Below are 26,009 nucleotides of genomic sequence, written 5' to 3' on the forward strand. Positions count from 1 at the left end.
TGCGGCATCGTCTTTGGAGAGGCTACACAGATATGAATGTATGGAATCCCGGCGGCCCGAGCAAGAACCAAAGCGGCGGCGGAGGGGGATTCCATCACCCCCGATAGCACCACCTATCACCGGGAGGAGAGGAAGGTATTCCTTCCTAAGGCCTGGGAAGAAAACTGACACGGGAAAGCGTGAAACGCTAGCCGGAGGGTCGGATGCATGGGTCAAAACCATGCTACCACCTCGCAAAGAAGGCCTAGGCCGTACGTAGTGTGACGGGGCTCAGTTGCATGACTGTGTTCGACAATGTCGTCGAGTTGAACTCAACCTGGTAGTAACCATGCCCCAAAGGATGAGTATCAGTGATCTTTCCAGGCGCGCCAAGGAGGCGAGCTTGTAACCGATCCCTGAGCTATCCGCGTGTAGGGTGGCTACCCACAATCTTGCATACCAAAATGCAGGTCTCTAATGATGCGACTGTCGAAGCAAGGAGCTGGAGGTACACTTTTGAAAAGGAAAGGCAAGCGAACACGGCCTCGATCGGGGATGAGAGAGCAGCTGCCATGGAGTCTTCCTGGGGGTTCAAGACCAAAAGAGGCTAAAACTTGCCGATAGGAAGAGCTCCGTGAAAGCTGGAAACCGGCCTTGAGAGAACGCTTAAGGGGGGGAGGTGAGGAGGGGGTATGAGGAGCTGGAGGGTGGGGGAGGGGGTGTGTGCTCGAATGAGGGAGGAGGAGGGGGTGCGGAGAAGGCAGGAGGTGTGCTGAAGCCAAGAGGGTTGGGGGAGTGCACAGAAGGGTAGGAGGGCTGGGAAGGGCTGCTGAAGGCAGGTGGGTGGGATGGGGGGTGTTGGACACATAAGGCGAGGGCTGACGGGTGCAACAAGGCAAGAAGGTGTTAAGGCGGGGCGGGCGTCGGCAGCGGTGGAACAGAAGAAGCGAGCAACGGTGAAGGGGGGAGAGGGCGGTGGGGTCAGCAACCGGGAGGAGAGGGCTCCAGCTCAATCGCGCTACACCCTCGTGATGGACAACTTGTAGGTAGGGGAACATCGTCTTGCATTAATATAATCATATTACAAGTGTAGTTGGCTCTTTCTAGCCCTATTGCTATGTCATTTAAATTTCAGCATTGCTATCTTATTTGGTTTTGTGCCATTTCATCTTGTTTAATAGTATTAATAGTTTAAGTGTGTGTCAAGATTGTGCTACATATCTTACGTGATAAGGCAACGGGACAAATCACTGAGCACCAAGTGCAAAGGGGTTTAGTGCCCTAAATCAATCACCTGCTTTGCCTTCAAGGCAAAGTCCAAATGGGCAGATCTTGGTGGGATCATCAATCCTTCACATGGCTTCACAAACTTGATCAAACTTACTCTAGGTAATAAATAGGATCTCCAGTTCTATCAAATTTGGTCAGTATTCTTGAGAGGTGGATTGGCTATGTTTTGCCCAAATTGGGGCCTCTAGGTGCTATATTCGTGGCAAACTCCCTTCTCATTTCAAACACCATCCTTAGCATGTCTTCTGCATATTCATGTGGTGGTGGTGGAACATAAGGGAGTGGTTGTGAAAAGCCATCTAATATCTTACTCAAACCCGTGTAAACGAGCTTGTCTAGCTCTTCTTTGACCATTTGTCTGTACTGGGGATTCATGTGGTAGGCTCTCTGTTTTGATGGTTTTGCGCCTTTGGTGAGAGAGATATTGTGTTTCACCACTTCTGAGAGGAATCCCCTTCATGCCAGTGTACTATTATGCAGAAACATCTTGAAATTCTTGGAGTAAGGCTATCAATTCTCCTTCTTATTCAGGGGTTAGGTCTTTGGCAATGAATACTGGTTTGGGTTCTTCACGAGGGCCATCAAGGTTTACTTATTTGACCTCAGCGGGGCTATCATACGATCTACCTTCGAGTCAAAGGCTAACGTTTCACTCCACAGATACATGCAAGTTAGCATTGGCGTTCCACGGCCCTCCTGGAATAAGGGAGCCTCTATCGCATAATCACTGGCATCAGTCTCACCCTCGAATGGTTTGCCAAGATCTGGTATGGCTAAAACTGGTGCATCTGTCACCATGAGCTTGATCCTATTAAAAGCTTGAGCAAGACTCTCATTCCATGTAATAGGAGTGTTGAACTTTCGTCCACGTTCTTTGAGGAGGTTATAAAGGGGAATGGTTGCATTTGAATACACCCTCATTGACTTCTTAAGAAAGAGAGTGAATCCTAAAAGTGAACGAACTTGTCTGACCGTCCGAGGTACCGACCAATCTAAAACTTTCTGGATCTGCTCAAGATCTATGCTCATCCCATCTTTGGAGATCCGATGACCTAGGCATGTGATTTCTTTACAAAAGAATTCACACTTAGAATTTGCATGTAGTCATTCTTGCCTTAGAATCCCCAAGATGAATATGAGGTGCTCTACATGTTCCTCCAAGAATGGCTATATATATCAAAATATCATCTTGTAATACCACAACGAATATATCAAAATATGGTCTAAGAATACCGTAACGAATTTCCCAAACAATCCCGAAAGAGATCATTCATCATCTGCTGAAAAGTAGCAGGAGCATTTGTGAGCCCAAAAGGTAACACGAGAAACTCGTAATAACCATATCTAGTTCGAAAACTTGTCTTAAATACATCTTCCTCGGCTATCCTAATCGGATGATAACCTATATGAAGATCAGTCTTCGTAAAATACTTGGCTCCCCGGAGCATATCTATGAGATCGTCTGCTCTAGGAAGGGAGCTTTATTCAACTTTTTATAGTTGACACACATCCTCCACGTTTTGTCTATTTTATGCTTCAAAAACATTGGAGCTCCCCAAGGGGATTTACTATGTTGAATCTATTTCGACAACTATCGAGCAATCTCATCCCCTTCTAGCTGGCTCCTCTTGTTAGGTGCAATACTCATAGGTTGAGACCTTGAAATCAAATTGATCCTCCGACTGGCAGTAAACCATGAGGTAACTCTACAGGAAAAACATCAACAAACTATGCCTTGATGTTGTGTCCCAAACATCTAACTTACTAGATTTAAAATCAGAAGTAACATCAGATGAAAGAGGATCAAGAACACATTTAAACACTTCATAATCAAAATACAAACTCCATATTATATTATGAAGTTCTGCGTTTACCAGAGTAGAGAGAGGGATTCCAAAATTACCCTTGAGACAAATTGGAGCACCTTGTAGTAAAAAAGACAATGTATGATTCTTCAAGTTTACATGGGCGTCATGGTTACGAAACCATCTTTACCTATAATAATATCTATCGTATCTAGATTCATCAACAAAAAATCTACACTATCTAAATAACTTTGGACAGATATAGGCAAGTGGGTCACACATCCGTCCTAGATCTGTCCTTGCCTCGCTGTGAGGTTCACACGGTAGACATGATTACTTGGCCAGGCCTCCACTCCCAATTTCTACACCAATTTGGCATTAATAAACTTGTGAGTGCCACTTGGATCAATTAGGATGTGTATAGTTCTCCCCAACATTGATCCATGCATACGTATGAGATCATTGGGTCCGAAAACTTTCATGCTAAAGTTACAATCCGTGCAAGACCTATGATCAAGAACTGTGGTATGAACGGAAGTAGTCACCTGTAATTACGGTCAAGAGAGCTCCCTTAGGCTTTTACTTTTTTTGTGCTTGAGGGCGGCTACCTTTCCAATGGGCCGCCTGGCTACAAATAAAGCACCGACCCTCCCGAATGTTATGGAGGCTCTGCCCAGTCCTTTTCTTTTGCTTCTGAGGAACATTCTTTTTACTCTTATTGGCAAGTGTCTTCACAAAACGGATAGCATCCTCAAGTGTTTTGCAATTATTGTTCGTCACCTGAAGCTTATGATCTGGGGACAATCCCCGCATAAAAAATACAAGCAAAGTGACCACATCCATATGCATCGCCTTCACTTGCAACTCTCTAAACCTGTGTAAATATGTGTCAAAAGACATGGTTTTCATATAAAACCCTACAAACGTGGATACCACGTCATACACATCCTCCACTTGGAGGAACTCATCCCTGAACATCTGCTCAAAACTAGCCCAAGAAATAGGCTTTTTCTGAAGCTCTCTCCACCATGACAAGGCTTTCCCTTTTAGGAAGCCTTGCATCTTCTGAGCGTCCTGGGAGAGGATGGAATTCAAAACGAACATTGTACCTATTAAGCCATGCATCAATCACTTCTTGAGTTCTCTTCTTCCTCTCCCCCAAAAAACCTCTAGGGTGAAGAAAGGAGCTACTGAAATCTGCCCTGCCAGTGCAGGACTACTTGCCAATATAGTGACCTGCTGATGCAAAAGAGTGATCTCCTTCCGGTCCCATTGCCCTGGTTCTTCAGGGTAGAGATCTCTACTTGGAGCTTCTGCATCTCGTGGTTGAAGTAAGTCTTCTTCACCATATCTATCTCCTCCTCTTCCATGACTATTGTATGGTGTCCATGAGCAGTATCATGGTTGGTTCCCCAATATCTGCCCCTATGTCTTCTCGTTCCCACTCATGGTCTGATAAATCATCGGTAAAGGAAAGGGGCTGGGGTGTCGCCATGGATATGAGAGATGGAAGAGAGAAGAAAAGCAAGGGTGTATCTTTGTTACTGTTAAAAAAAGGAAAGATTCATATGTGCCGATTCTGAATTTTCAAAAAAGCGAGGGAAAGTCTACACAAAACTGTAGGAAGAATCTGAGATCATCGCGTGAACCCACTTACCAAAGCCTTCCCTGAGCTCTGTGTACAAGAAGAGAGGTGCGAAATCTGCTCCCTGCTGTTTTGTCCCATGCTGAATGTTGGAAAGAGCTTCCTTTGATGGTTTAATGTCTAATATGTGCGTTATTATATAGGCCACACGTGGTCTTTTTCCCAAAAAAACAGCCATACTGCTTTTTTTTCTCAAAAAATAGGCGCCTCTTCTAGAATCCCAAAAAACAGCTAAAGTCACCCTATTGTAGAAGGTTGCTCTAAAAACAACACACATGCTTTTTTTTAGCAACTTACGCTTTCTCTCCCTGGCGGTGCCTGCGCAGGCAGCACCCAGCAGCCCCCTATTCATTCCCCTATGCCTGTGCACATCAATCTGGAGGCGCTGACTGCTTGCCCCTCTGCTGGCTACCTTGGTTCACTCTCCCTCTTCTCTGCTGCGCAGCCCAGCCTGTTGCTGCCCTGTAGGAAGCCAACCTGTCATGCTTTTCTTCAGGCTGGAAGCAACCCTTGCCACAGGTTTCAGGCCATCAACTCAACATCCCCTTGCCCACACGTATACAAACATGTCAAGGGTAGACTCTTGAGTATAAATTGCAGCCCATCTGGGAGTTACACCAGAGAAGAACTAGGGTTTTGTAAGGGGTCTTCTGCACATCTCCAACACGCATGACTCTTAATATCCCCCCTCTCACAGAATCCACATACAACCAGGGCTGCAACCCTAGAAAGCATACTTCTTACGAGAAGAGAAGCAAGCTATGGTGCTGAGAGAAATATCTGGGAATCTCGACTTGAATAGACCATGAAAGACATGCAAACCTTTGTAGACTCGGCGTTTAGGTGGCTCTGATACCAAGTGTAAGAGGTGTCCCAGGCCTGTCCAACCAAGATCTCCTAAACACAGTCCAAAACAAGATTAGAGAGAACCAAAAAAAAGGAAGGGTACACAAGGTCGCCGGCCCTCGCAAAGACTTTCTGTGATCAGCCATGTCCCAGACCCATTAGAAGTGCACTGCACGACTGACTACACAATAATATTCCAAGGCATTACTTATATAGTGATAATTGCCGCTATAAATAGCTTACCTGCTTTAGATAGCCAGTAGCCTAGTTTTATTTATTCTGAACCTTAGCCCTTTGTATCTGCCTGCTATCTGCTAATCCCAGGGTCGCCTAACCTTGTTGGATTAGGCCCGCTAATCCGAGGATTAGCTTCAGGTACATAACAAAACTTAACTTGGGTGAGCTTGCGTCTGGTGGCTCGACAGAGCTCGTTGGCTTGCTCGGAGCTCGTGGGCTCTTCATCACCGTTATTGGTCACTGTCTTGGTCTAAAGGGTGATCTTGTTTATGTCAGTTTCCCACTGTTTGGAGTATGTCTCATGTGGCTTCATGGCCTCAACGTTGTCTGTCTCCATGGACAAGACATACCTTTTAGGCTTGGTATGTGGTTTTCTCCTTCTTGGCGGGATGATTGTGGGTAATGCGGAAGTGGCTTCTTCCACGGAGGAGTCATCACTAGATGAAACACAAACTACCCCCTGGTTCAAAGTCACTATTGGCTCCCAAAAGGATATGCTGCACTAAGCATGAACATGGAGGTTATCTCCATCCCGTCCTGTCCTGCAAACCTTGTTCCAAGCTTATGTGGAAGTATGCCCATGGCTGCCAAGACATGAATCCAATCCCGAGAGTCGTTAGGCTTTGGAAGAGGCTCATAATCATGTTTTTCATCTTCACTATCCAACAACTTGTTGACCGAAGTGTTTGGATGGCTGTGTTAGAATCATTGGCGAGAATGCCTTGACTATGGGATGAGTCTTCCTTGTTCTCAAGTCTATTTTCAAGGATTGGCTACCCTTGTGTTTGTAAATTTGCTTGGTTTCCCAATCGTGAACTAGCCTTGTGTCTCTCACGTAAGGCCGCAATCCTTGGTGATTATGCTGTGCTTAGCTGCCATGTGTTGTAGTGCTGTGTGCTATCTTTGGCATAGAGTGGATAATCACTGATCATCCTAGAGTCATAGCAGGCTATTTATTCTATGTGTCGGTCCACCTATGTCAAAGAGTACGCTTTACTTCTTAACACATCAATCTGCATCTATGCAGTCAGTAGTGTGCAGATCTAAACTCAACCGGCTGCTCTTGGTTGACTTGATGTTTATCATTCCACTCAAGTTCTTGCTGCTATGCAAGCTCATTCTACTGTTTGTTGAGAAGGATACCAGTTAATGTGGTCAGCTTCATTTAGTCGTGCTAAGAAATATCTTGACGTTCAATAAATAAAGTCACGATTTTCTTGTTTTTTCTTGAACACAGATGACAAACAAAAAACTGGGCATTTGGAAGGCTTTGAAGGGGCTAAAGACAGGCTGACTCTGGTGAAGGGTCATCTTTTGGATTACGAATCCCTCTTTGCTGCTATAGATGGCTGCAGTGGTGTATTCCACGTGGCTTGTCCTGTTCCAAGCCAGACTTCAACCAATCCGGAGGTTAGTTGTATGTTTTGTCTGCCCATTTTAGTTGCTGAATCATCTTGCCTACTCTTGAAATATGAGCTGTTTTGTATTTTCTTAGTTGCAATCAGTTAATTCTGTTCTTGGAAGAAAAGAAAAATCACCTGGTTCTGTTGCAAACAATAGTTTTGGTGTACCATCTGTGTGCTCTGGTGCTGGTATTTTAATTGGAATAGAAGCCTGATATGTTTGGCGAGCTTGATGCACAGGGTATAGACCCTTCTAGAGATGATTATCACTATTTGGATAGATCTGTTTCATACTCTTAGAGGAAGATGAACAGGTAGGGTGACTCTCACCAGCAGGCCAAGAAATTAATGTAGCATTGAATCTCACATAGATATGCTAGGAAAATAATGTGGCATTTAATTTCGCTCTTAAGACTATTAATCATATTAAAGGACTTGGTTATGCACATCTTGGTCTTGTGGTATGACAGGTTGAGGTTCTTGATCCTGCCATAAAGGGAACTTTGAATGTGCTAAAAGCATGCACTGATGCCAAAATTAAGAGGGTAGTGATGACATCATCGGGGTCAACTGTACATGCTGATCCTTATAGGCCTAAAGAAACCATTCTTGATGAGACTTTCTGGAGTAATGAGGATTACCTTAGGGAAAACAAGGTAACAGCATTTTGTTTACATTGAGTTTCACTTTTCAGTTCCCAATCAAAAGGTTTACGAGTCTTCATTGTTTATCCTAAGAGTTTTGTTCTTGAATAAGAATATATTCATGCTTTATAGCAGTCTTTCCATCAATCTTCAACCTGTTTGTCTTTATATTATGTAATATGAGTAGGTAGTAAGATTATGTCTAGGCAAATTTAAATGCCAAGATGCCCTTTTTTGAGAATCCAATATCACAAAAAAAAGACTCTGAAATTTAGAGGATAAAAAAACAACTCTTTTGAAAACAAAAATCACTGTGGCCAAGCCATTTGGTATGTGGTATGTAAACCGTTAAATTTGTAGTTCAATCACTTTCGGATTGCAAATACACTCCTCTAATCCCGTCTCACTTCATCACTCATACAAGCTCCACAAAGCTCACAACCATAGCTCTAAAACCACTCACTTGAGCTCAAAGTGCTCCAGTGATTCTACTTTGAAAAGAAAAAAGATAAGACTCATGTTAAAGAAAAAGATAAGACTCATGTTAATCCATCAAAAGAGTATTCGATGTACAAAGCTGGAGACAAAAAACTCCTCCCCTTCTTCCATTATCTCCACGTTATGTTCAAACAAAGAGAAAGCCTCCCTTTAATATTACAAGGTTTTCACATTTTCCTTTTCACACTTGGTCCATTGAGATCTCCCTTTTACATTGCTTTATAGTCCTAATTCAATTTAATGACCTGTTTGCAATGTGCATAGTAAGATTATCAAAGTAGTAAGTATAAAACCAACAATAATCACAATTATCTGGAGCAACTAATTTGTTGGTAAAGTGGTGGTTTCTTCTTACAATTACGCCTTGTTGTGCTACGGTGTTGTTGCAGGACCTCATCTATCATCTTTGCATGCTTCTTGTGACTTTGATTTGCACCCGTGCACGCAATTTGGGGACAAAAATGAGTGCCAATGTTTGGTGAACACAAGGGATAGGTCATCTTGACCATCCAACTCCGTAGCCTTTGGATGGAAATCCATGTGCAGTAATTTATTGTGCTACGTTGTCATGGTTCATGGCTGACGTTCTCTCTGGGGTTTAGATCCTCTGGTGTGTTACTCCCATTTTGGGATTAACAAAGCGATCTCCACCACTAAGAGAGTTAGTAATAAGTGTCAAGAAAAGGCACTAAAAACATTAAGATCTTTATTAGAGAAGCTAGCCACGTCCATGCTATGAAGTCGCTTTTTTAAATTTTGGGTGCCCAAATGTGAATAAGGACGAGTTGTATGTAAGTCATTTTTCTCATAATGCAAAGACATAATCCCCCTTTGTGCTAATTGAGCTCGTGCACTCCTTGCTCTTTGCTGTTGTGTGCGAGGGGGACAGACGAGAGAGTTGAGAGGAAACTTGTTATTCTTAGTACATGTGCCTCTCTATGCTCTGTGAGAGAGAGTTCAGAGAGTTAGAGAGGCGTGGGAGCTTCTTGGTGTCAGCAAGAGAGGTGAGGCTTGGGAGAGTGGAACTAGCAACCTCTAGTGGAGCTTGGAGGCTATGGAGATCCCGGGCTCGGAAGCAAGGTTAGTATCCCCTCAACGGTTGTTGCCTATTTTCTTCTCCTTAAGTGAATGTTTAGGGGTCAAAAACGGGCCATAGCATATTTGGCATTGTTGTTGGGGAAGCAATCTTGCTTATTCTCTCTTCTCTAAGCACCCAGCTCCTTCCTTGCATATTTACATTAATTGTTTTCTTTTTTTGTTGAAGTTTGTGAGAAGAAAAGAATGGATAAAGTTTTTCTTGTAAGAGGAAAAGGGTCGTAAATGTATTGTTTTTGGTTGAGAGATTGAGTTGTGAGTACTTGGGTAACTTGGAGGCATAGTTGTCAGCAGGTACGATACCGTACGATTCGTACGATACGATACCGTATGGAAAAATACAGTGTGATATAAATTTTCTTCTTATCATACGATAAAATACGATGTAAAAAGAAAAAAACCTTATAAACTTAGGTATTTCTAATTTCGTGATATGGAGTATTTTAAAAAGGAGGGAAGCATTGTAGTACAGAGGAAGCTTAAACAGTCATAGACAAGCAAAAACAAGACCATTACCCAAAAAAAGGGGAAAAAAAGGTTTTCGAAATGTCTTTTTGAAAAATCCGTACGAGTCCATACAGTATCGTACCATACGATATTCTGTACGATATGGCGTTGTACGCCGTACAGAAAGAACTATGCTTGGTAGAAAGCAAACCAATCATTTTTCTTTTGATTTTTGTTGATGTCAGTATCGTTGTTTCTCCACTTGAAAAACATGGATGCTAGTTTTTTTCTATTTTTTCATAAAAACCATTAAAAAAATAATATTGTACTTTGAACCTTGTGGTGATTACCATTACTTAAACCCAGCTGACAAGGATCAAACTCCACTGGATTTTGAGTGTGAAAAATCAGAGTTAGTCACGCATGACTAACTTGATATAATCACGTCCAAAATAATACCGAGGTTAAGATTAGTAAAGAGATTAGAGGATAGTTATTAAATTGGTGAAAGACTTACAATGAATTTGCACTTGAAGAGTAAAGTTCTCTGAATGTGAAAAACTAGGGTGAGTTAGTCACATCGTGACCAATTTGAGATAATCATGTTTTCAAGACCAGAAAAATTGTTACTCATACATGGCAACTTTCCTGTTGGAGCATTGCAAAATATCACCTCGGAAGAGCACAATCTCTCGAAACAAGATTACAAAATGTGAGTTAAAGAAGACCATGAGATGCAAGCCCAAGCTGTAGCAAAGAGAATACCACAATTGGAACCTATTCATGAAAACTCCAAGGAGGAGTGGGAAACGACTACCCTTCTGGATATGGACAAGTCCAACACGGAGAAGGCTCAAGAGGCCAAAGAACAAATGCACACAAGGGTAGACATCAATAAAATAATGTCTGGTCCCGACTTCCTTATCTACATGCAGTCAGTGCTAATGCAAGGTCAAGAGAGATTCCCCAATGAAGATATAAGGGACATAGAAGCTCCTCTTTCTCCGAGGACAAGAGGTATAACAGATCCTTACTGAGGAGTCAATGCAAGAAGGGAAGAGGAAGAATAGTTACGTTCCCAGCAAGACCTATGCAAGAATCGAGTCTGGACTTAACCACAGCAACCCCAACTGATTTGTTAAGAATGACTGCTGAAATAGGTAGGGAGATTGCAAGGGAATTGGAAACCGGCCACACCTTGAGATATAATCTCATGAAGCCATATCATATAGTTAAGCTTATGCAAAGCTTTGATAGAGATGGGGATCCCATCTAACACATGGAAACCTTTGAGTCTACTTGTGAAAATTGTGGAACCGTGCGAGTGAAACTGTCTTCTGACCTCGCTTGTGGGATATAGATAGGTGGTAAGTATACTACCTTACTCTTTGTTGCTTATTTTATGAGCAAATGGCAAATTTTTCTGTTTTGCAGGTCCACACTTTAATAAGTGTGTCCGCCCAAGTTATAAGTGAGTTTGGGTGTCCACACTTCATTAAAGTTCGGGCAGACAATTCATAAAGAAGTTGGACCAGTTTCCACTCCCGGTCGGCCATGCACGACCTCCCACATGTCAAGAGGAGGGATGGTTTGGATGGGTGGCCCAATAGGCACCCTCCACTCATCCTCTACATGTTGGGAAAGCTTAACTTCCCTTCCTCTCCTCACTTCTAGCTTCCCTTCCTCTCCTCTCTCTAGAAGTGGGCGCCAACCATATGGGGGTATTCTGGCGGCTCTCCCTCAGTAGGCTTCACATTCCTCGTCCTGCACCGCTCCTACCGCCACCGTCATACGAACCTCTCCAAATTTTAGTAAGTATGATGGTAAGTGTGATCATGCTGCAGTTACTCAAACTATTCATCAATTTGAAGCACATTTTCCATTAGCTAAAATCACAGATCCATAAGACAAAGTCCATGTGGGTGCACCCCAACTCACTGGGGAAGCTGTTACTTGGTGGCAGCATTGGTCACAACTTCACACAAACCCCATCATAGGCCAATTCTGTTTTCATTAGAACACCTTCGTGGCTGACCTCAAAGCCCGTTTTCTTCCACCACTGTACATGACCAATCTCACTCAGGGTAGTTCCCCTATTTTGACCTATTCAAACAAGGTCATTACAATGGCCCAGCAGTTGCGCATATCGGAAGAAGATAAGCTGAAGCAGTTTTATTCGAGGTTTAGACACTACCATTAGGTACCTAGTGAGGAATTTTGAGCCTCAGACTTATGCACGGGCACTGACCCTCGCTTAGAATCAGGAGCTAATGGTGAACGGAGGTAAGCCCAAGAGGTATGGTCTACCCCAAAGCCCCAACAGCAGTCATCCACCCAATAGTCATCTACCCAGGGTAAGGGGGCTCAGAACAACAAAGACCAAAAGGAGAACAACAAAGACCAAAAGGACGAAAAGAAAAATTCTTCAAGTCAATTGGGCAATAAGAAAGATTCTACGCCCAAGAAGACTCCAGAGGAAAAAGCGAGGGCATCACTGGAGATTATCTCCAGCCAGATGAACAGACACGGTACAGGACAGAGAGTTGTTGTTTCTTCTGTCACACTATGGGACAGGGGAAGAAAGATTGCACTAAATTCCAGGCTGAAAAGTTTGCTGAGGCATCCACTTCCACAGTAGCAACCGTAGCATCATCATCCACACCTCCGCCATCAGCCTCAAATGCGGTTTAGCTTTAACGCTCTTTGAATTCAATGCCATTAGTGGTATTTGATGGTAAGCAGGAGGGTGAGGCTGAGGGCAAGACAAAGGCTCTCATCCGTGCCTATGGCACTGCAAAGGGACAACAGTTCAATGTCCTCTTTGACATGGGTAATTCTGAGGATACCATCTCTCCACAATTGGCTACCAAGATAAGTTGTACCTTGGTTCCTTATGACTTAGATGTGGACGGGGTTACTCCTGGTCTACGTACACACATCACTCATAAAGCTTAGCAATTTGAGTTTCAAGTTCAGCGGGCCACATTCCAGCAGGATTTCATTGTCTCCTCTCTTTTAGGGTGTGACATGATCCTCGGGATCCAGCGGTTTCGATAGTATGCACCCATTCCTAAATGGAGGCAAGACACTTTCACCGTAGTTGAAGGCTTTCCTGAGCCTCTCATGATTCGCGGGGATCGGAGCATTCCTGGCATTCCTCTCATTTCCCACATTCAGGCCCAAAGAGCCATCAGAAAAAGAGCAGAGTGTGTGCTGTTATATGTCCGCTCTCAGTCTAATGTAGTTCAAGTAGCACCCACAGGGGAGTAGCGGATGGCTGGTCTTTTGTCTGAATACAGCAACATCATGCTGTGAGACGACCTCCCACCTACTCTCCCACCCAGTAGACGAGAGGACCATCGCATAGAGTTGGTTCTTGGTTCAGAACCTCAAGCATCTTTCTAAGGCATTGGAGAGTGAGTTTGGAGCAGCAGTTAGCCAACTACAAATTTATCCGACCATCTTTCTTACCTTTGCCCGCTCCCATTCTGTTTGTCCAGAAGAAGGATAAGTCCGCACACTTATGTGTGGATTACAGGGCGCTCAATAAGCTAACAGTGAAGAATAGATTCCCCATGCCCAGAATAGTGTACATCCTTGAATGACTCAATGGTACAAAGATTTTCTCTAAGATTGATCTTAAGCGTGGCTAACATCAGGTTCAGATCTTTGAGGCTAACATTCCAAAAACGGCCTTTAGGACCGAGTGTGACCACTACGAATTTGTGGTGATGCCCTTTGGCCTCGCCAATGCACTAGCAACATTCAACAAAATGATGTCTCGGGTTTTTTGGGATCTCATTGGCAAATGTGTCTTCATCTTCTTAGATGACATTTGACATTCTTATCTTCTCAGGGACTGCAGAGCAGCATGAGCAAGATGTGTCACGGGTTTTTCAACTCTTGCAAGACAATGAGTTGTTTATCAATGCCAAGAAGAGTGAGTTTGGAGTACAGGAAATCCATTACCTAGGATACATCATCAGTTCATTAGGTATTAGCCTCAACCCTGAAAAGGTATAGGCCATTCTCAGTTGGGATGTTCCCACTACATTCAAAAAATCCGCTCATTTGTGGGTCTTTGTTAGGCCTACAGCACCCACATGGACAAGTTTTTTGACCTTACAACACCTCTTACTGACTTGCTCAAGGGCGTGAAGACTCGTCATTAGAAAGTGTCCGTCACGGGCAAGGCTCTAGATTTTCATTCTAGGCAATGAAGAAAGTTGCCTCTGAGTCACCAGTTTTGAAGTTGGCATCATGGGATGATCCTTTCGAGGTAATTACCGAAAAAACCTTGCCATTGGAGCTGTTTTACAGCAAGATGGAAGGCCAGTGCTTAATATAGCCGCAAATTAAATAACGCCGAAAAGAATTATTCGGTGTATGACAAAGAGGGTGATGACCGCTCTTAAGCATTGGAAGCACTTTCTTTACGGGAGGGACTTCACAGTTAAGAGAGATCACAAACCATGCCCAGTGTCCAATGGAGTGATAGGCAGTGCACGTGGAGTCAATTGTTCCAACAATTTGAGGGAATGATTGAATACGTCCCGAGCAAAAATAACCCCGTTGCTGATGCTCGTAGTCGAAAGGACACTATTCAGACATTGCAGGAGTCCATTGTGCTAGAAATTCAAGGCAAAGACTTAAACAATACTTCCTTGCTGTACTAATTCTTTCTATTTGCTACTTCCCTTAGTGCTAGGCTTCATTATGGCTGAGTCTACGCTGCATCTGGTTTGACAGAAACTCAGTACGAAGGGCTTTGTGTGAATATATGCTCTTATGTGTGTGTGGAGTGTGTGTGTGAGAGCATATCTTGATACAGAGTTCTACACCTACTATTGGGCACTGATGACATTAGCGGGGATGTGGTAGTATCTAGTCCATACTATGTCGTAGTATCTAGTCCATACTATGCATAATGGAGTTGATAGTTATATAGTCTTGTGGGTTGACTACCATGAGTATATAACATGCACGTTCTTAAAAGGTGAATTTGGGCATGTTCCTAGATTCATCTAGGTATATATATATATATATATATGAAGGCACAATATTCAGATTCGGAAGAGTTCGAGACTCAATATCAGTTGGCTCTCAGCTCAAAACCAGGCCACTACAGTATACGGGATGGTTGGTTGTTTTTCAAGAACCGTCTTGTGTACTCAAAGATGAGCACCAAGTCCTTCTCCACAATGCCCACGATTCTCTTATTGGGGGTCATAGGGGTATCAACGGTACCTTGGAGAAGTTAGAGAGGTCATTCTATTGGCCTAAGACGCGACGGGATGTCTACCAACACGTCCAATCATGCCAGATATGTCAAAAAGTGAAAGTTCCTCATACTAAACAAGCAGGGTTGCTTCAACCTTTGCCTATTCATGAGGGACCCTTTCACGACATCAGTATGGACTTCGTAGGCCCTCTTCCCACCTCAGCTGGATCTAGAGACCTACACTGTATGACAATCGTTGACAGATTCAGTAAGTTTTGCATGCTCATTCATGCAAGTAGATAGCTAGAGCCGAGGACACAGCTCGCTTGCTCATTCGGTTTTGGTATTCCATTGGTGGTTTGCCACGGACTATCACATCAGATAGAGATCCAAAATTTACGTCCCATTTTTGGAGAGCATTGTTTGACAATTTTGGGACTAAGTTGCAGTTGTCCACAACGCATTCCATCCTCAAACAGATGGCCAAACAGGAATTTACAATCAATTGGCATTTGACGTTCTCAAATCATACTGCCATGACCAGTAGTCGAAATGGGAACAATATCTTCCTTTGGTTCAGGCAATCCTCATCAATACTCACTCATCGAGTATTGGCCGGACGTCGTATGAGGTAGCATTAGGTCGCTGGTTCTCATCTCTTTTGACGAGACAGGTGTCACCATCTCTTGAGGCCAATAAAACCACCGAGACATTCTCGGAAATCATGGAGTCAGTTAAGGAGCGCCTTGCCAAGGCTCAGGAAGCATATACCCGGCAAGCCAACAAATCCAAGCGAGATGTCAACTCTAAGGAAGGGGATCGGGTAATCTCTGCATCATGAAACAACGGCTAAAGCAAGTGGGCAAGCGTTGTCCCAAACTACCATTCCGAAGTTTCGGCCCATTTCGAGTCATTCAAAAGTTAAGTGATGTCTCTTTAAAGTTAAAGTTGCCGGAAAGTTGGACTATGCACAATGTCTTTCATGTTTCTTGGTTGAAGCCATATATAGCTCCATCATTGTAGGATATATCCGAAGAGCAACAACTAGATATGATAGACGAAGCTGAAGTCATAGAGCCAGAGCAAATTCTCCTCCAAAGATGGAAGCATGGATCCGGTCGAAGAATCCGACAGTTCTATACGAAGTTTAAAGACCGCGGAACCCACAAAGCAGTTTAGCTAGATGAAGAGTTCTTTCAGGAGTACCCCCAGTTGTTGGCGGACTACTTGGAAGCCCGGAACCTGCCGCTAAGTTAAGCAAGAGGGAATGCCACGTACACCGTGCACTGGGGTACACAATGACATACTGGCATGATCATCAATGCAGCATTTGTACAGAAGTAGAACCTTTTCTAGGATTATTTGTCGTACGCCGTGACCCCATTGTGAGCCCTTAGTTCAGGGACAGTCAGGCACGAGCTACATAGCTCAGTCTCTGAGCCTTAGAGGTCAGTCAAATGTCAGTCCTCTCTTAACCCACTTGGAGAAAGCATCATTCAGAAGCATGTAGTTGCCAACCTTAGCATTAGATGCATGTAGGCATTTTTAGATTCATTCGCATATAAGGGGCCAGCCCCAACTTGGGCTAGCCTTTGCAAAAGGCATCCAAAGCCTTTGCCAGGCAGTCGGCAGAGCCCTTTGTGGCTTTTGTGCCCATTCGGCCAGTAGCCAACTAGGCCTACAGCCCGACCAGCATCATATGGGCAGCCGACATGTAATGGAGCACCCGACCAAGCATTTAATGTTGCCGACTGGCATTATCCAGTCATGGGGGTCTTTTACAGCAGCTGACATGTAATGGAGCACCCGACCAAGTGTTTAATGCTGCCGACTGGCATTATCCAGTCGTGGGGGTCTTTTACAGCAGCCGACTGATATTTTCAGTCAGTCGTGGGATTTTGTCTCAGCCGACAGCCCTCTGCAGGCAGCCGACTGCAGCCATGTGGTCATATAAAATCAGACACCTGAGTCCCACTTTTCCGATTCAGGTATTCATCAAAGTATCTTCAGTTTGTAGCATCCAATCACTCCAGGCTAAGAAGGAAGATACTCTTCACACTCAGCCAGCATATGTGCAGTCGTACAGCTATCTGGACTTCCATTAGTGGCCAAGGAGAGTTTTCAACAGAGCCTCGGGATAGTTGGGTACTCAGCCGACGTACGGTCTTCCTCATCCTTGCGTTGGGCATTCATATCATTTGTACTCAGCATTGTACAGCATTTCTCCAAAGAATAATATAAGCAAATACACCTGCTTGGAGGGGGGGGAGGGGGGGGGGGGGGTGTTTTCAAAACTCTGGGTAGACTTGAACTGGAACCAACTAACACCAGAGCTGTAGCTCTCACTCCAGCATGGTAAAAGCTGAAGGGTCGTTAAAGGTTTATATCAATGTTAGAAATAACCATGTGACTGGAAAGGTGTATTTAATGCGTGCAGGAATGATGGAAGAGCAGCTACTGCATGGACGATCATGGATTAGTGCAAGAAATTGCACCATCCAATGGAGTGAAGGAACAACACAACTAGAGAAAGCTAGTCACAAGGTGACAATATCAGTTTGGGTTTCACCCAAGGAGGAGGAGGTATTACCTTTGGCCAATTTCGCAAAATTCCTACTTCTTAGCCCAATGGCTGAACAAGAAGAACAGAACAATGTAAGTAAAACAGAGGCACAACAAAGAAGGATAATGGGATCCTACAAAAGCTGGAAGCAACCAACTAGGACACAATGGGTTCCTAAAAGCCCTTTGAGGTCACAGGGGTCTATGAAGGCCCACAACAGCTGTGGATACCCAAACAAGGGTCAGTAAAGAAGGCAAAGGTAGCGGAGCCAAGGAAAACTTGTCATTGACTCTCTCACCCTGCAAAGGCTAAGACCAGCCCACAAGTCAAACTTGCTGGGTGCTGAAAGCTACATTAGTTGCACAAGGATATTACCAAGGTGCCACTCAGTTATGGATCCCTAGTAGAACTCAAAAGTGCCAGGAGGGTGCCAAAATCTCTTTTGAATCAATGGGGTGATGTTATAGCTTTTCCAGTGCAGCCTGAGAGTAGGACTCCTCCCTCCTCAGACTTTAACTTTGTATGTTTATGGACTAACCCTTTCTTTAGTATAGTATGGCATTGATGTCAGTGAGGGCTTAACAAAGGGGGATGTAGCACTAATACAACAAAATACAGATAGGGATGCTGACTCACTGTCATAATGGCCATCTTTCATAATGACTTATATCTTATTGCAGTGCTTTCAGGCCCACTTCCAGGAACCGTACACCAAGAGAAGGTTTTTTGACACCTTAGTGACACCGGCAGCAATGTATGGGGCACCTTTTTGGGATCCTGATCTTGGTGGTGAGGATTGAAGGAGGGTGGAGAGGCTAGAGGTTATGGTCTACTCACGTATGATCAGGAGCAAACCATCTTGGCAGAGAGGCTAGAGGTTGTGATGTATTCACGTATGATCAGGAGCAAACCATCTGTGCCTCATGCCGTTGTTCTAGCAGAGTTTGCAGCCTCCCCGCTAGTTGTGGATGCCCTGTTCCAGAGAGTCACATATACACAGAGGGTCTACAGTTTGAGTAGAGATAGACTCCCCAGGCTGGCACTCGAGTCATCATGCTACCAAAGCAGAGGCAGGATTCACGTAGACTTGGTACGCCAGGGTCACACAATGGTTTTAGGCACATGGGTTCCATATAGACTGGTTACCTCCTTTCCACTACAGCCTTGATGCTACTCCCCTACCATAGTAGTTAGGGGGTTGTTTGAAACGGGTTTCCTAAAAGTTTCAAACGCGTTTTGTAAAATCAGCCCAAAGTTTCTACCTACAGGTTTTTGCATGTACAAAATTCAAATATATACTGTATAAAATATGTAAAAATAATACTGAATGCATAGAATACATGGAAACATCAATTTTAAGCCTACATGTAAGTTGTAACAAGAGAGTAACGTCTTTATTAGTCGCAATTTTCAGATGTTGGATTTGGGGCAAAATAAACAAGTCAAAAAAAATGCATGAAAGAAACGCGTTTCCTACAAGGAAACGTTTCCAAGTTTCCTACCTTGAAGGAAACACGCTGAAGGAAACGCGTTTCTTGGCAACTATGTCTCCTACAGCTCACCCACCAGGACATTAATCACCTCATCCGTTACAGATATATCTAGACTAGTGACACACATCACATGGGTAGCCTCACAACAGCTCGGCACTAAGATACAGTTCTATCATGACAGCTGCCTAGAGTTCAGGCCAGGTGGTTTCATTCGAGACCCCCGTTACATGCTCAGGCACATGTCACATGCCATGACGATTGCTATTGGCCAGATCAGAGTTTTGTCTCACAAGCTTAGGGTGGAGAGACAGGGAGAGCAGCAGATATCCCTAGGGAGGACAGGATATGATTGCTGTGCACACTGGAGGTGGAGACGGAGGAGCACTACATATGCAGATGCCCAGTGTATTATGAGATCAGAGGGAGATTCCAGTGTCTTTTCTGGGATGGGTTTGGGCCTCTCACGAGAGTTCTAGACTATCCAGATTAGGGATGCTTGGGGCTTTACCTACTAGAGATCAGCCAGCACAGAGACCATTTATGTCACATGAGACAGAGGCAGCCCACTTACACATCCCAATCACCCATCACGAGCTTCTTTGCACCCACCTCCACTAGGCGCCACCAGAGAGAGCCATCTGAGGATGACCAGTCGGTGAGATAGACCAGGTAATGTATACAGGCCATGAGGTTCCTCACTGTTTCTCTGGAGAGAGCTACTCAAGTACAGAGATCCAAACGGCGCAACCGAGAGGACCGAGAGTACCATCCCCTCGCCAGCTCCAGCTTCAAGAGATCCTTCAGCGATATCGGAGTGCACCACCCCGAATTGTGGACATAGACAGCCAATACACAATTACAGATACGGAGTCTATTTCCCCGTCAGCGACCACCCCCAACACTTGACCCTGCCACACACTTATTGCTCCCGTGGATTGTATCTCTATTTATGAGGGTGTATTGCACTTTTACAGTTCAGCCTAGGCCCTAGGTGTAGCACATAGGGCTTTCTTTGACAATTTTGACAGTGGTAGCTCAGTTTTAGTTTAATTCTTGTTTCATTTTCAGTTTGTTATTCCATCATTCAGTTACTCATGGGTTCATTGTAACTTTTGTTTCATAGACCCTTGCAGTCTTTTGCAGATGTTAATATATCTTTCTTTCTCTTGTCAAGTTGCCAGTCTAAGTAGTTCGTTGATAAATACACACAGAGCAGTCACAGAGGCAGCAGGTGAAAGGTTAAGCCAGCTAGAAAGATAGCAAAAGTGTAATTACATAACTATGGTCATCCTATCGATATGCCATTGCTTGCTATATCTTCAATATGCATGGCCTTATAATCGATTTGTGATTCCTTGGAGTAGCTCTCTTGATTGTTCTTAATCTTGAACTGCAGCACCATGGTGAAGATAGCCTGAGTGTTACTCAAGCTGTCAACTTTCTCTTTTTTTTTGAGAGAGAGATTATATATATTATCTAGTGATAAACATCATCACGTCCTTCAGTTATATCTAGCAGGGTTCAAATCTGGGTCCTCGCCTAGTAGAGTGAACGTCTTCACCATTACGCTAGAGGCCTGTGCTTGTAAACTTCCTCCTTTTCTCCTTCTCCCAAGAGGACTGATGTGACTCTTATCCTTAGTTATCCCTTTTTTGTCCTGTGTCCATCATGGCGAGGATGTTTCTCCCTATCACACCCTTGATTTCTCACCAAAGACTCATCCAGAAAGGATAGTGCTTTATCTTTCTCCAGCTGATGAATTCAGGTCTTTGTTTCTTGAATGAAGTTAAGACTCTTACGAAGGGTTATTGTGCTACCAGTAAAATGTGGATGTGGTTTTGCTTGCTGTGCCGAAGTTCCTTTAGAAGGTAAGCTTGGAATGCAAGTGGAGATTGCTGTGATACTGGTCACCTCTCCACTGGGTGTTCTGTGCTTTGTTGTTCCATGTCATATTAAGTGCCGCCGATTTGTAGATGTTTAAATGGTCAACCACTATCAAACTCCATGTGCTATTATTCGTTTGCAGCAGCCAGTTTTAACAGTCAACAGCAGCACCGCTTTTGAACTGCATATGCTATTGTTATTGCTGGCTCCTTGCACCTACAAGATCAACTGCATTAGTTGCAGCCAAGAGCAACTCTAGCAGCAGATTCGACTCACTTGATTACCTTGCATTGGGATTCCATTTGCATGTTCATGGTTTGCATCTTTCATAGCAAAGCATTCTATTGTGAGGGGCTGGTTTTCATCATGTTTGGATGATGTGAACTTATCAATAATACAAAGAAGTGATGGAGAAATGAAAAAAATGAAAATGAATAAGGTGGTTTCCCCCCTTCCCTTCTAAAGGTCCCAAAACGTATGTACGCACTTGCATGGGTGCACATACTTGCCTTTTTATGTGGGTTTTTATCACAAAGCACGTTATCAAAGGCCACAATGAGTGTTTACAGTGTATTTGAACATGCATACCGTACAAGTTTATTTTCACATTGGAATGTCTAAGCCTTGTTATTGTTATTTTGCATGGATGTGAAATGGTGGCTTCTCAGCATTGGTATATGCTTGGAAAAACATTGGGAGAGCAAGCAGCATGGAAATATTCAAGGGAGAAAGGGCTTGACCTGGTTGTGGTTTGCCCGACCTTGGTTCTAGGTGCTCTATTACAGTCAACACTTAATGCAAGTACACTTGTGGTATTGAAGCTGCTGAATGGTGAGTGGTATTTGCATGCTATTAATACACTCTCAACAAATTTATGAAATTTTAATGAAAGCACTTGATATGCCTCCACTTTGAAGATACCTTCTTGCCTTCACATTTTGCATCAACTAATTTCAGCTGTAAGTTTTTTCTCTCAAAAACATGCATGTCAGGGTGTGTAGCACCAGGAGAGTGTGCATGTTTGGGGACATTTAGTTTCTTTTTTTCACTTTATGTAAAGGACCGCCTTCTAGTCTCTTGAATAGACCTTGTGTATGTTGGAGGGTGCGTTTCTTGCACATGTTTGGGGGCTGGTTGGTTTTGTGTGATGGCTGTTGATTTATCCCACTTGCAAAGGTCTCCACGTGGCTGTGAATGGCTGCTCCTACCTTTAAGGGGAGGCCAGTGATGGAGGTGGGGTCTCTGCCAGCAACACTGGCAATCTCCACTATAGTCACTTGGAATGTAAACAGAAATTAAAATCGCTGATGTCCATTGTATTACTTTATATTAGGGATTCATCATTACATTAGTTATGGGGTGTTTAAGTGTATTTTTCATTTATACAAAGTTACTCTCAACTTGTCACATTGGAAACAACGTACATGAATTAGTTGTGTATGGTAGTTGTAAAAATGCTATAAGGCATCATGAGCATCAAGACCACAATAAGCTATATGAATGTGAGTTTTTAATATAATTTTTTCTTAAGGAACTATTTGAAAAATTATCAACATTAAAAAAAAAAAAGGTCATTTGGTACAAGGCATTTATGATTTTAACATGCCCTCTCTAAGATAATTTTGTAATTTTGACATATCCTTTCAATATCGATTTATTTGTTACCATATTTTTGTTTTTGTGCAATATATGAATTTTCCATGTGAGATCATTATATCTTCCTAGAATGTTTTCCCTCTTCATGTAGTTATGTGAAAAGTCTCAATGTGCAATAAGCGTTCTCTAGCAGATAATTGATATCGTTCTATGATTTTTGCCCAAAAATAGCTAGATAATTTATAAAGGATTCATATTTCTTGAGATAGGATTTGGGTGCCTTTGTTGAACACTTGTAAAAGATTTGTAATTGGTCATGTCCGTGCACATTTTTAGAAGAGTGTCTTCATTAATATTGTGTAACTACATTTAACGTTCTAAAGTGCTTTAGAGATGCTCCCAAGTTTTATAAGTCACGGTTATAACATGAACAACCCGCCTAGAAAGGCTAACGCGGGTGGCCTTCGTGAGAAATGAATTTCTTTCACTCTCACTTTCTCATCATCTTGTTGTCATTATGCTCCTCATTACTCTAATCTTATGTGATTAGGTTAATCTCATTTTGCTTAGCTTATATTGCCTTCACCATGAGCTTCATCATCATGTTTGATCCACCATGAAAGTCAACATGGTATCAGAGTCATGATCCTTAGTGTTCATCCCATGATTTCTTGTCATCTTCACTTACAATAATCATGATTAGTGATTAATCACTCTTTTTCACCACTTTTTCTCATTTTGGGTCATCTTCTCCACAGCCCCTTGCCGTTGGAGTGATGATTTCTCTCTCCACACCCAACAATTGAGCAAGCCACTTCTTGGAGGCTCTTCCCAGCTCATAGGCGAAGGCGCTCATCATCTCAATACTTCTCTTCAGCATGCACAGCAGCCACCATCGCTGGATTTACAAAGCGTAGTTTTTTTGGGAAAGAACGACCTAGCGCTTTAACAAAGACCTTTTGGTCTAATTCGTCACACACTTGGGGGTTTTCAAGGGCGGCGAACACGGCTGCAGCCTCAATTTTTCGAAAAAACATCACCAACAATGCAATTTGGCTCTAGGTGCATCACAGTAAGCCATTTTGCTAAATCTTCCATTAATCTTTGGTTATGATGATTAATTATGAGATTATGGGGTTAGATCATAATCAACATTTTACTACAGAAGCCCCTTGAATCCTTTTTGATAAAGTCTTATGGAAGGCTCTCAATTGAATGCTCCAAGATGCCCCTATTTTTTGCTCCCAAAAACCTCAATCTTTTACTAATCATCATTACCCCTACTTTCCTTGGGCCATCAAGGGTTCAACCCTACCATTGGGGATCTGCTATAGCCTCCCAAAGCTTCATATTGAAAAAGCCCCTTGATTTGCCTCTTCGATGCGGTGCTCTACAAATCAGGGTGTTTTTTGCACAGTTAACAGAAAATTCCTTTCACTAATAGCTTGATCAGTGCTAATGATCTGAGGTTTCTTGGACATTTTATGGCTGAATCTACATATTTGGATGTTGTTAAACCTTTGTAAAACATCAAATCAGATTTGCTTCTTGATTTTTGTAAATCCAAAACGGGTTATAAATTTGCGTAAGCACTGTGTGGAACAATGGGATTTGTGAGCTTGTATGTATCATATAAATCACTGATCATGCTCATTAATCAGTTATACAAGGACAAGACACTGGTCATGGATAAGACTAAGACCCTCTTATGCATATTTGTTGCATTATCTTTTGAAAGGGATGGACATCATCATCATATAACGCTTTATGAACACATTGAGAAAATGTTTTATCTTTGCCTACATGGATTTTATAACACAATGAAATCAAGGATGAACACCAAGAGCTACATCTACATCAAGATCTACATTGATATGAAGAAGAGCAAGAGCTACATCTACATCAAGATCTACATCGGCAAGATCAAGATCAAGAAGGAAGCATCTTCGAGGAGCAAGCAAGAAGAACCCTCATCCGGGGACGTCTACATTAAGGACAACCGGGCTTCTTAGACCAGCTACGGTCTGCCTACCTCTAATCATAACTAGATGTCTAGCATCTGTCATCATAACTGGCATTGTAAACCTCCATGAGTTAAGACTTACGGGCACTTGGATGGTCATCATAACCAGTATTGTAAACAGTAACTAGAGCTAGCATTGACATCATAGTAGCCATGAATATTTTGTTGAGGGAGGGTGTTGAAATAATACACGAAGTGACATTCGGGACATGGGCATATGGTTGAAAGGTCTTATAGCCATCATACATATGGTAGACTATGATCAAAAGAGGATCTAAATCAACATATTCTAGGCTCCCACTACAAGTGGAGGAGGATCTTACTTTTCCTCAAAACTAGGCAATGGGTGCTTCAAGAGTTTATTAGGTTTTTGCTTAAGGATTAATCATGTCCTAATCACTTGTACTCCAGCCTATATAGGAGGCTCACATCTAATGGAAGAATATAACACTCTCACATTCTCATTATCTTGCTATCATTATGCTCCTCATTACTCTAATCTTATGTGATTAGGTTAATCTCATTTTGCTTAGCTTATATTGCCTTCACCACCATGAGCTTCATCATCATGTTTGATCCACCATGAAAGCCAACAAAAAATCAATCCCAAGAAATAATGTTTCCAAATGGATAAGGCATGAATTATAACCAATAACTCTTTTCTCATAGATGCCCAAAGAAAGCTCAGCATCATGCAAACGACGGCTCTCATAAGCCACGGCATGTCCCTCTTGGTTTAGGACATCTCCAATGTAGTTTCGACAAGCATCACACTCTACACCAACAGGTTTGTGCAAGCCCGAAATTATCAACACCATCCCACTTATGAGTGATTCCTTAAGTTGGTAGAGTGCATTTGAACACTGCTTTCTTCTTGGTAAGCTCATATAATGGCGAGGCAATCCAAGCAAAATGGCTTATGAAGCGCCAATAGTACGAGCATAAGCCAAGAAAGCTTTGTACTTCATGTATGGATGTCAACTTTGGTCAATTGCGAATGGCATCAAGTTTTATCCATTCTTACACAATGCTTGGATACAGTGTGCCGCAAATAGTGTATTTTCAAAAGGAAGAATTCATTATTTTTACCGTTTATAAAGAGCTTATGCTTGTGAAGCTCTCGAAAAACTATGGTGAGATGAGGGCTATGTTCCTCCTTATTCTTTTAGAACACCAAAATATCATCAAAGAACACGTGAATTTCCAATGCTTGCGGAAAATGCGATCTATCATTCTATTGAATGTCGCTGGGACATTTGTGAGACTAAACGGCATGACTAAGTACTCATAAAGTCCAAAAGCTATCGGGAATGCCTTCTTGTGAATACTCACATGTCTTA

The 26,009-nt window shown here is 42.9% G+C and overlaps 1 protein-coding gene across 3 annotated transcripts in view; it reads left to right on the forward strand.

Annotated features, from left to right (window-relative positions):
- Window positions 1-26,009, forward strand: part of LOC147634584 (cinnamoyl-CoA reductase 1-like) — an 89,781-nt gene that overhangs the window by 52,050 nt on the left and 11,722 nt on the right. For 2 of the 3 annotated variants that reach the window (XM_086803695.1, XM_086803696.1), the window contains 3 exons: window positions 7,040-7,212; window positions 7,676-7,861; window positions 21,719-21,881. In XM_086803695.1, the coding sequence (XP_086659821.1) occupies window positions 7,040-7,212; window positions 7,676-7,861; window positions 21,719-21,881 (522 nt within the window). Of the gene's footprint in view, window positions 1-7,039; window positions 7,213-7,675; window positions 7,862-21,718; window positions 21,889-26,009 lie in introns of all 3 variants that reach the window. The other variant, XM_086803697.1, reaches the window with a different exon arrangement.

Source organism: Cibotium barometz, chromosome 10 (genome assembly GCF_041138505.1).
Source record: "Cibotium barometz isolate CiBa-2024 chromosome 10, ASM4113850v1, whole genome shotgun sequence".
Taxonomy (NCBI): domain Eukaryota; kingdom Viridiplantae; phylum Streptophyta; class Polypodiopsida; order Cyatheales; family Cibotiaceae; genus Cibotium; species Cibotium barometz.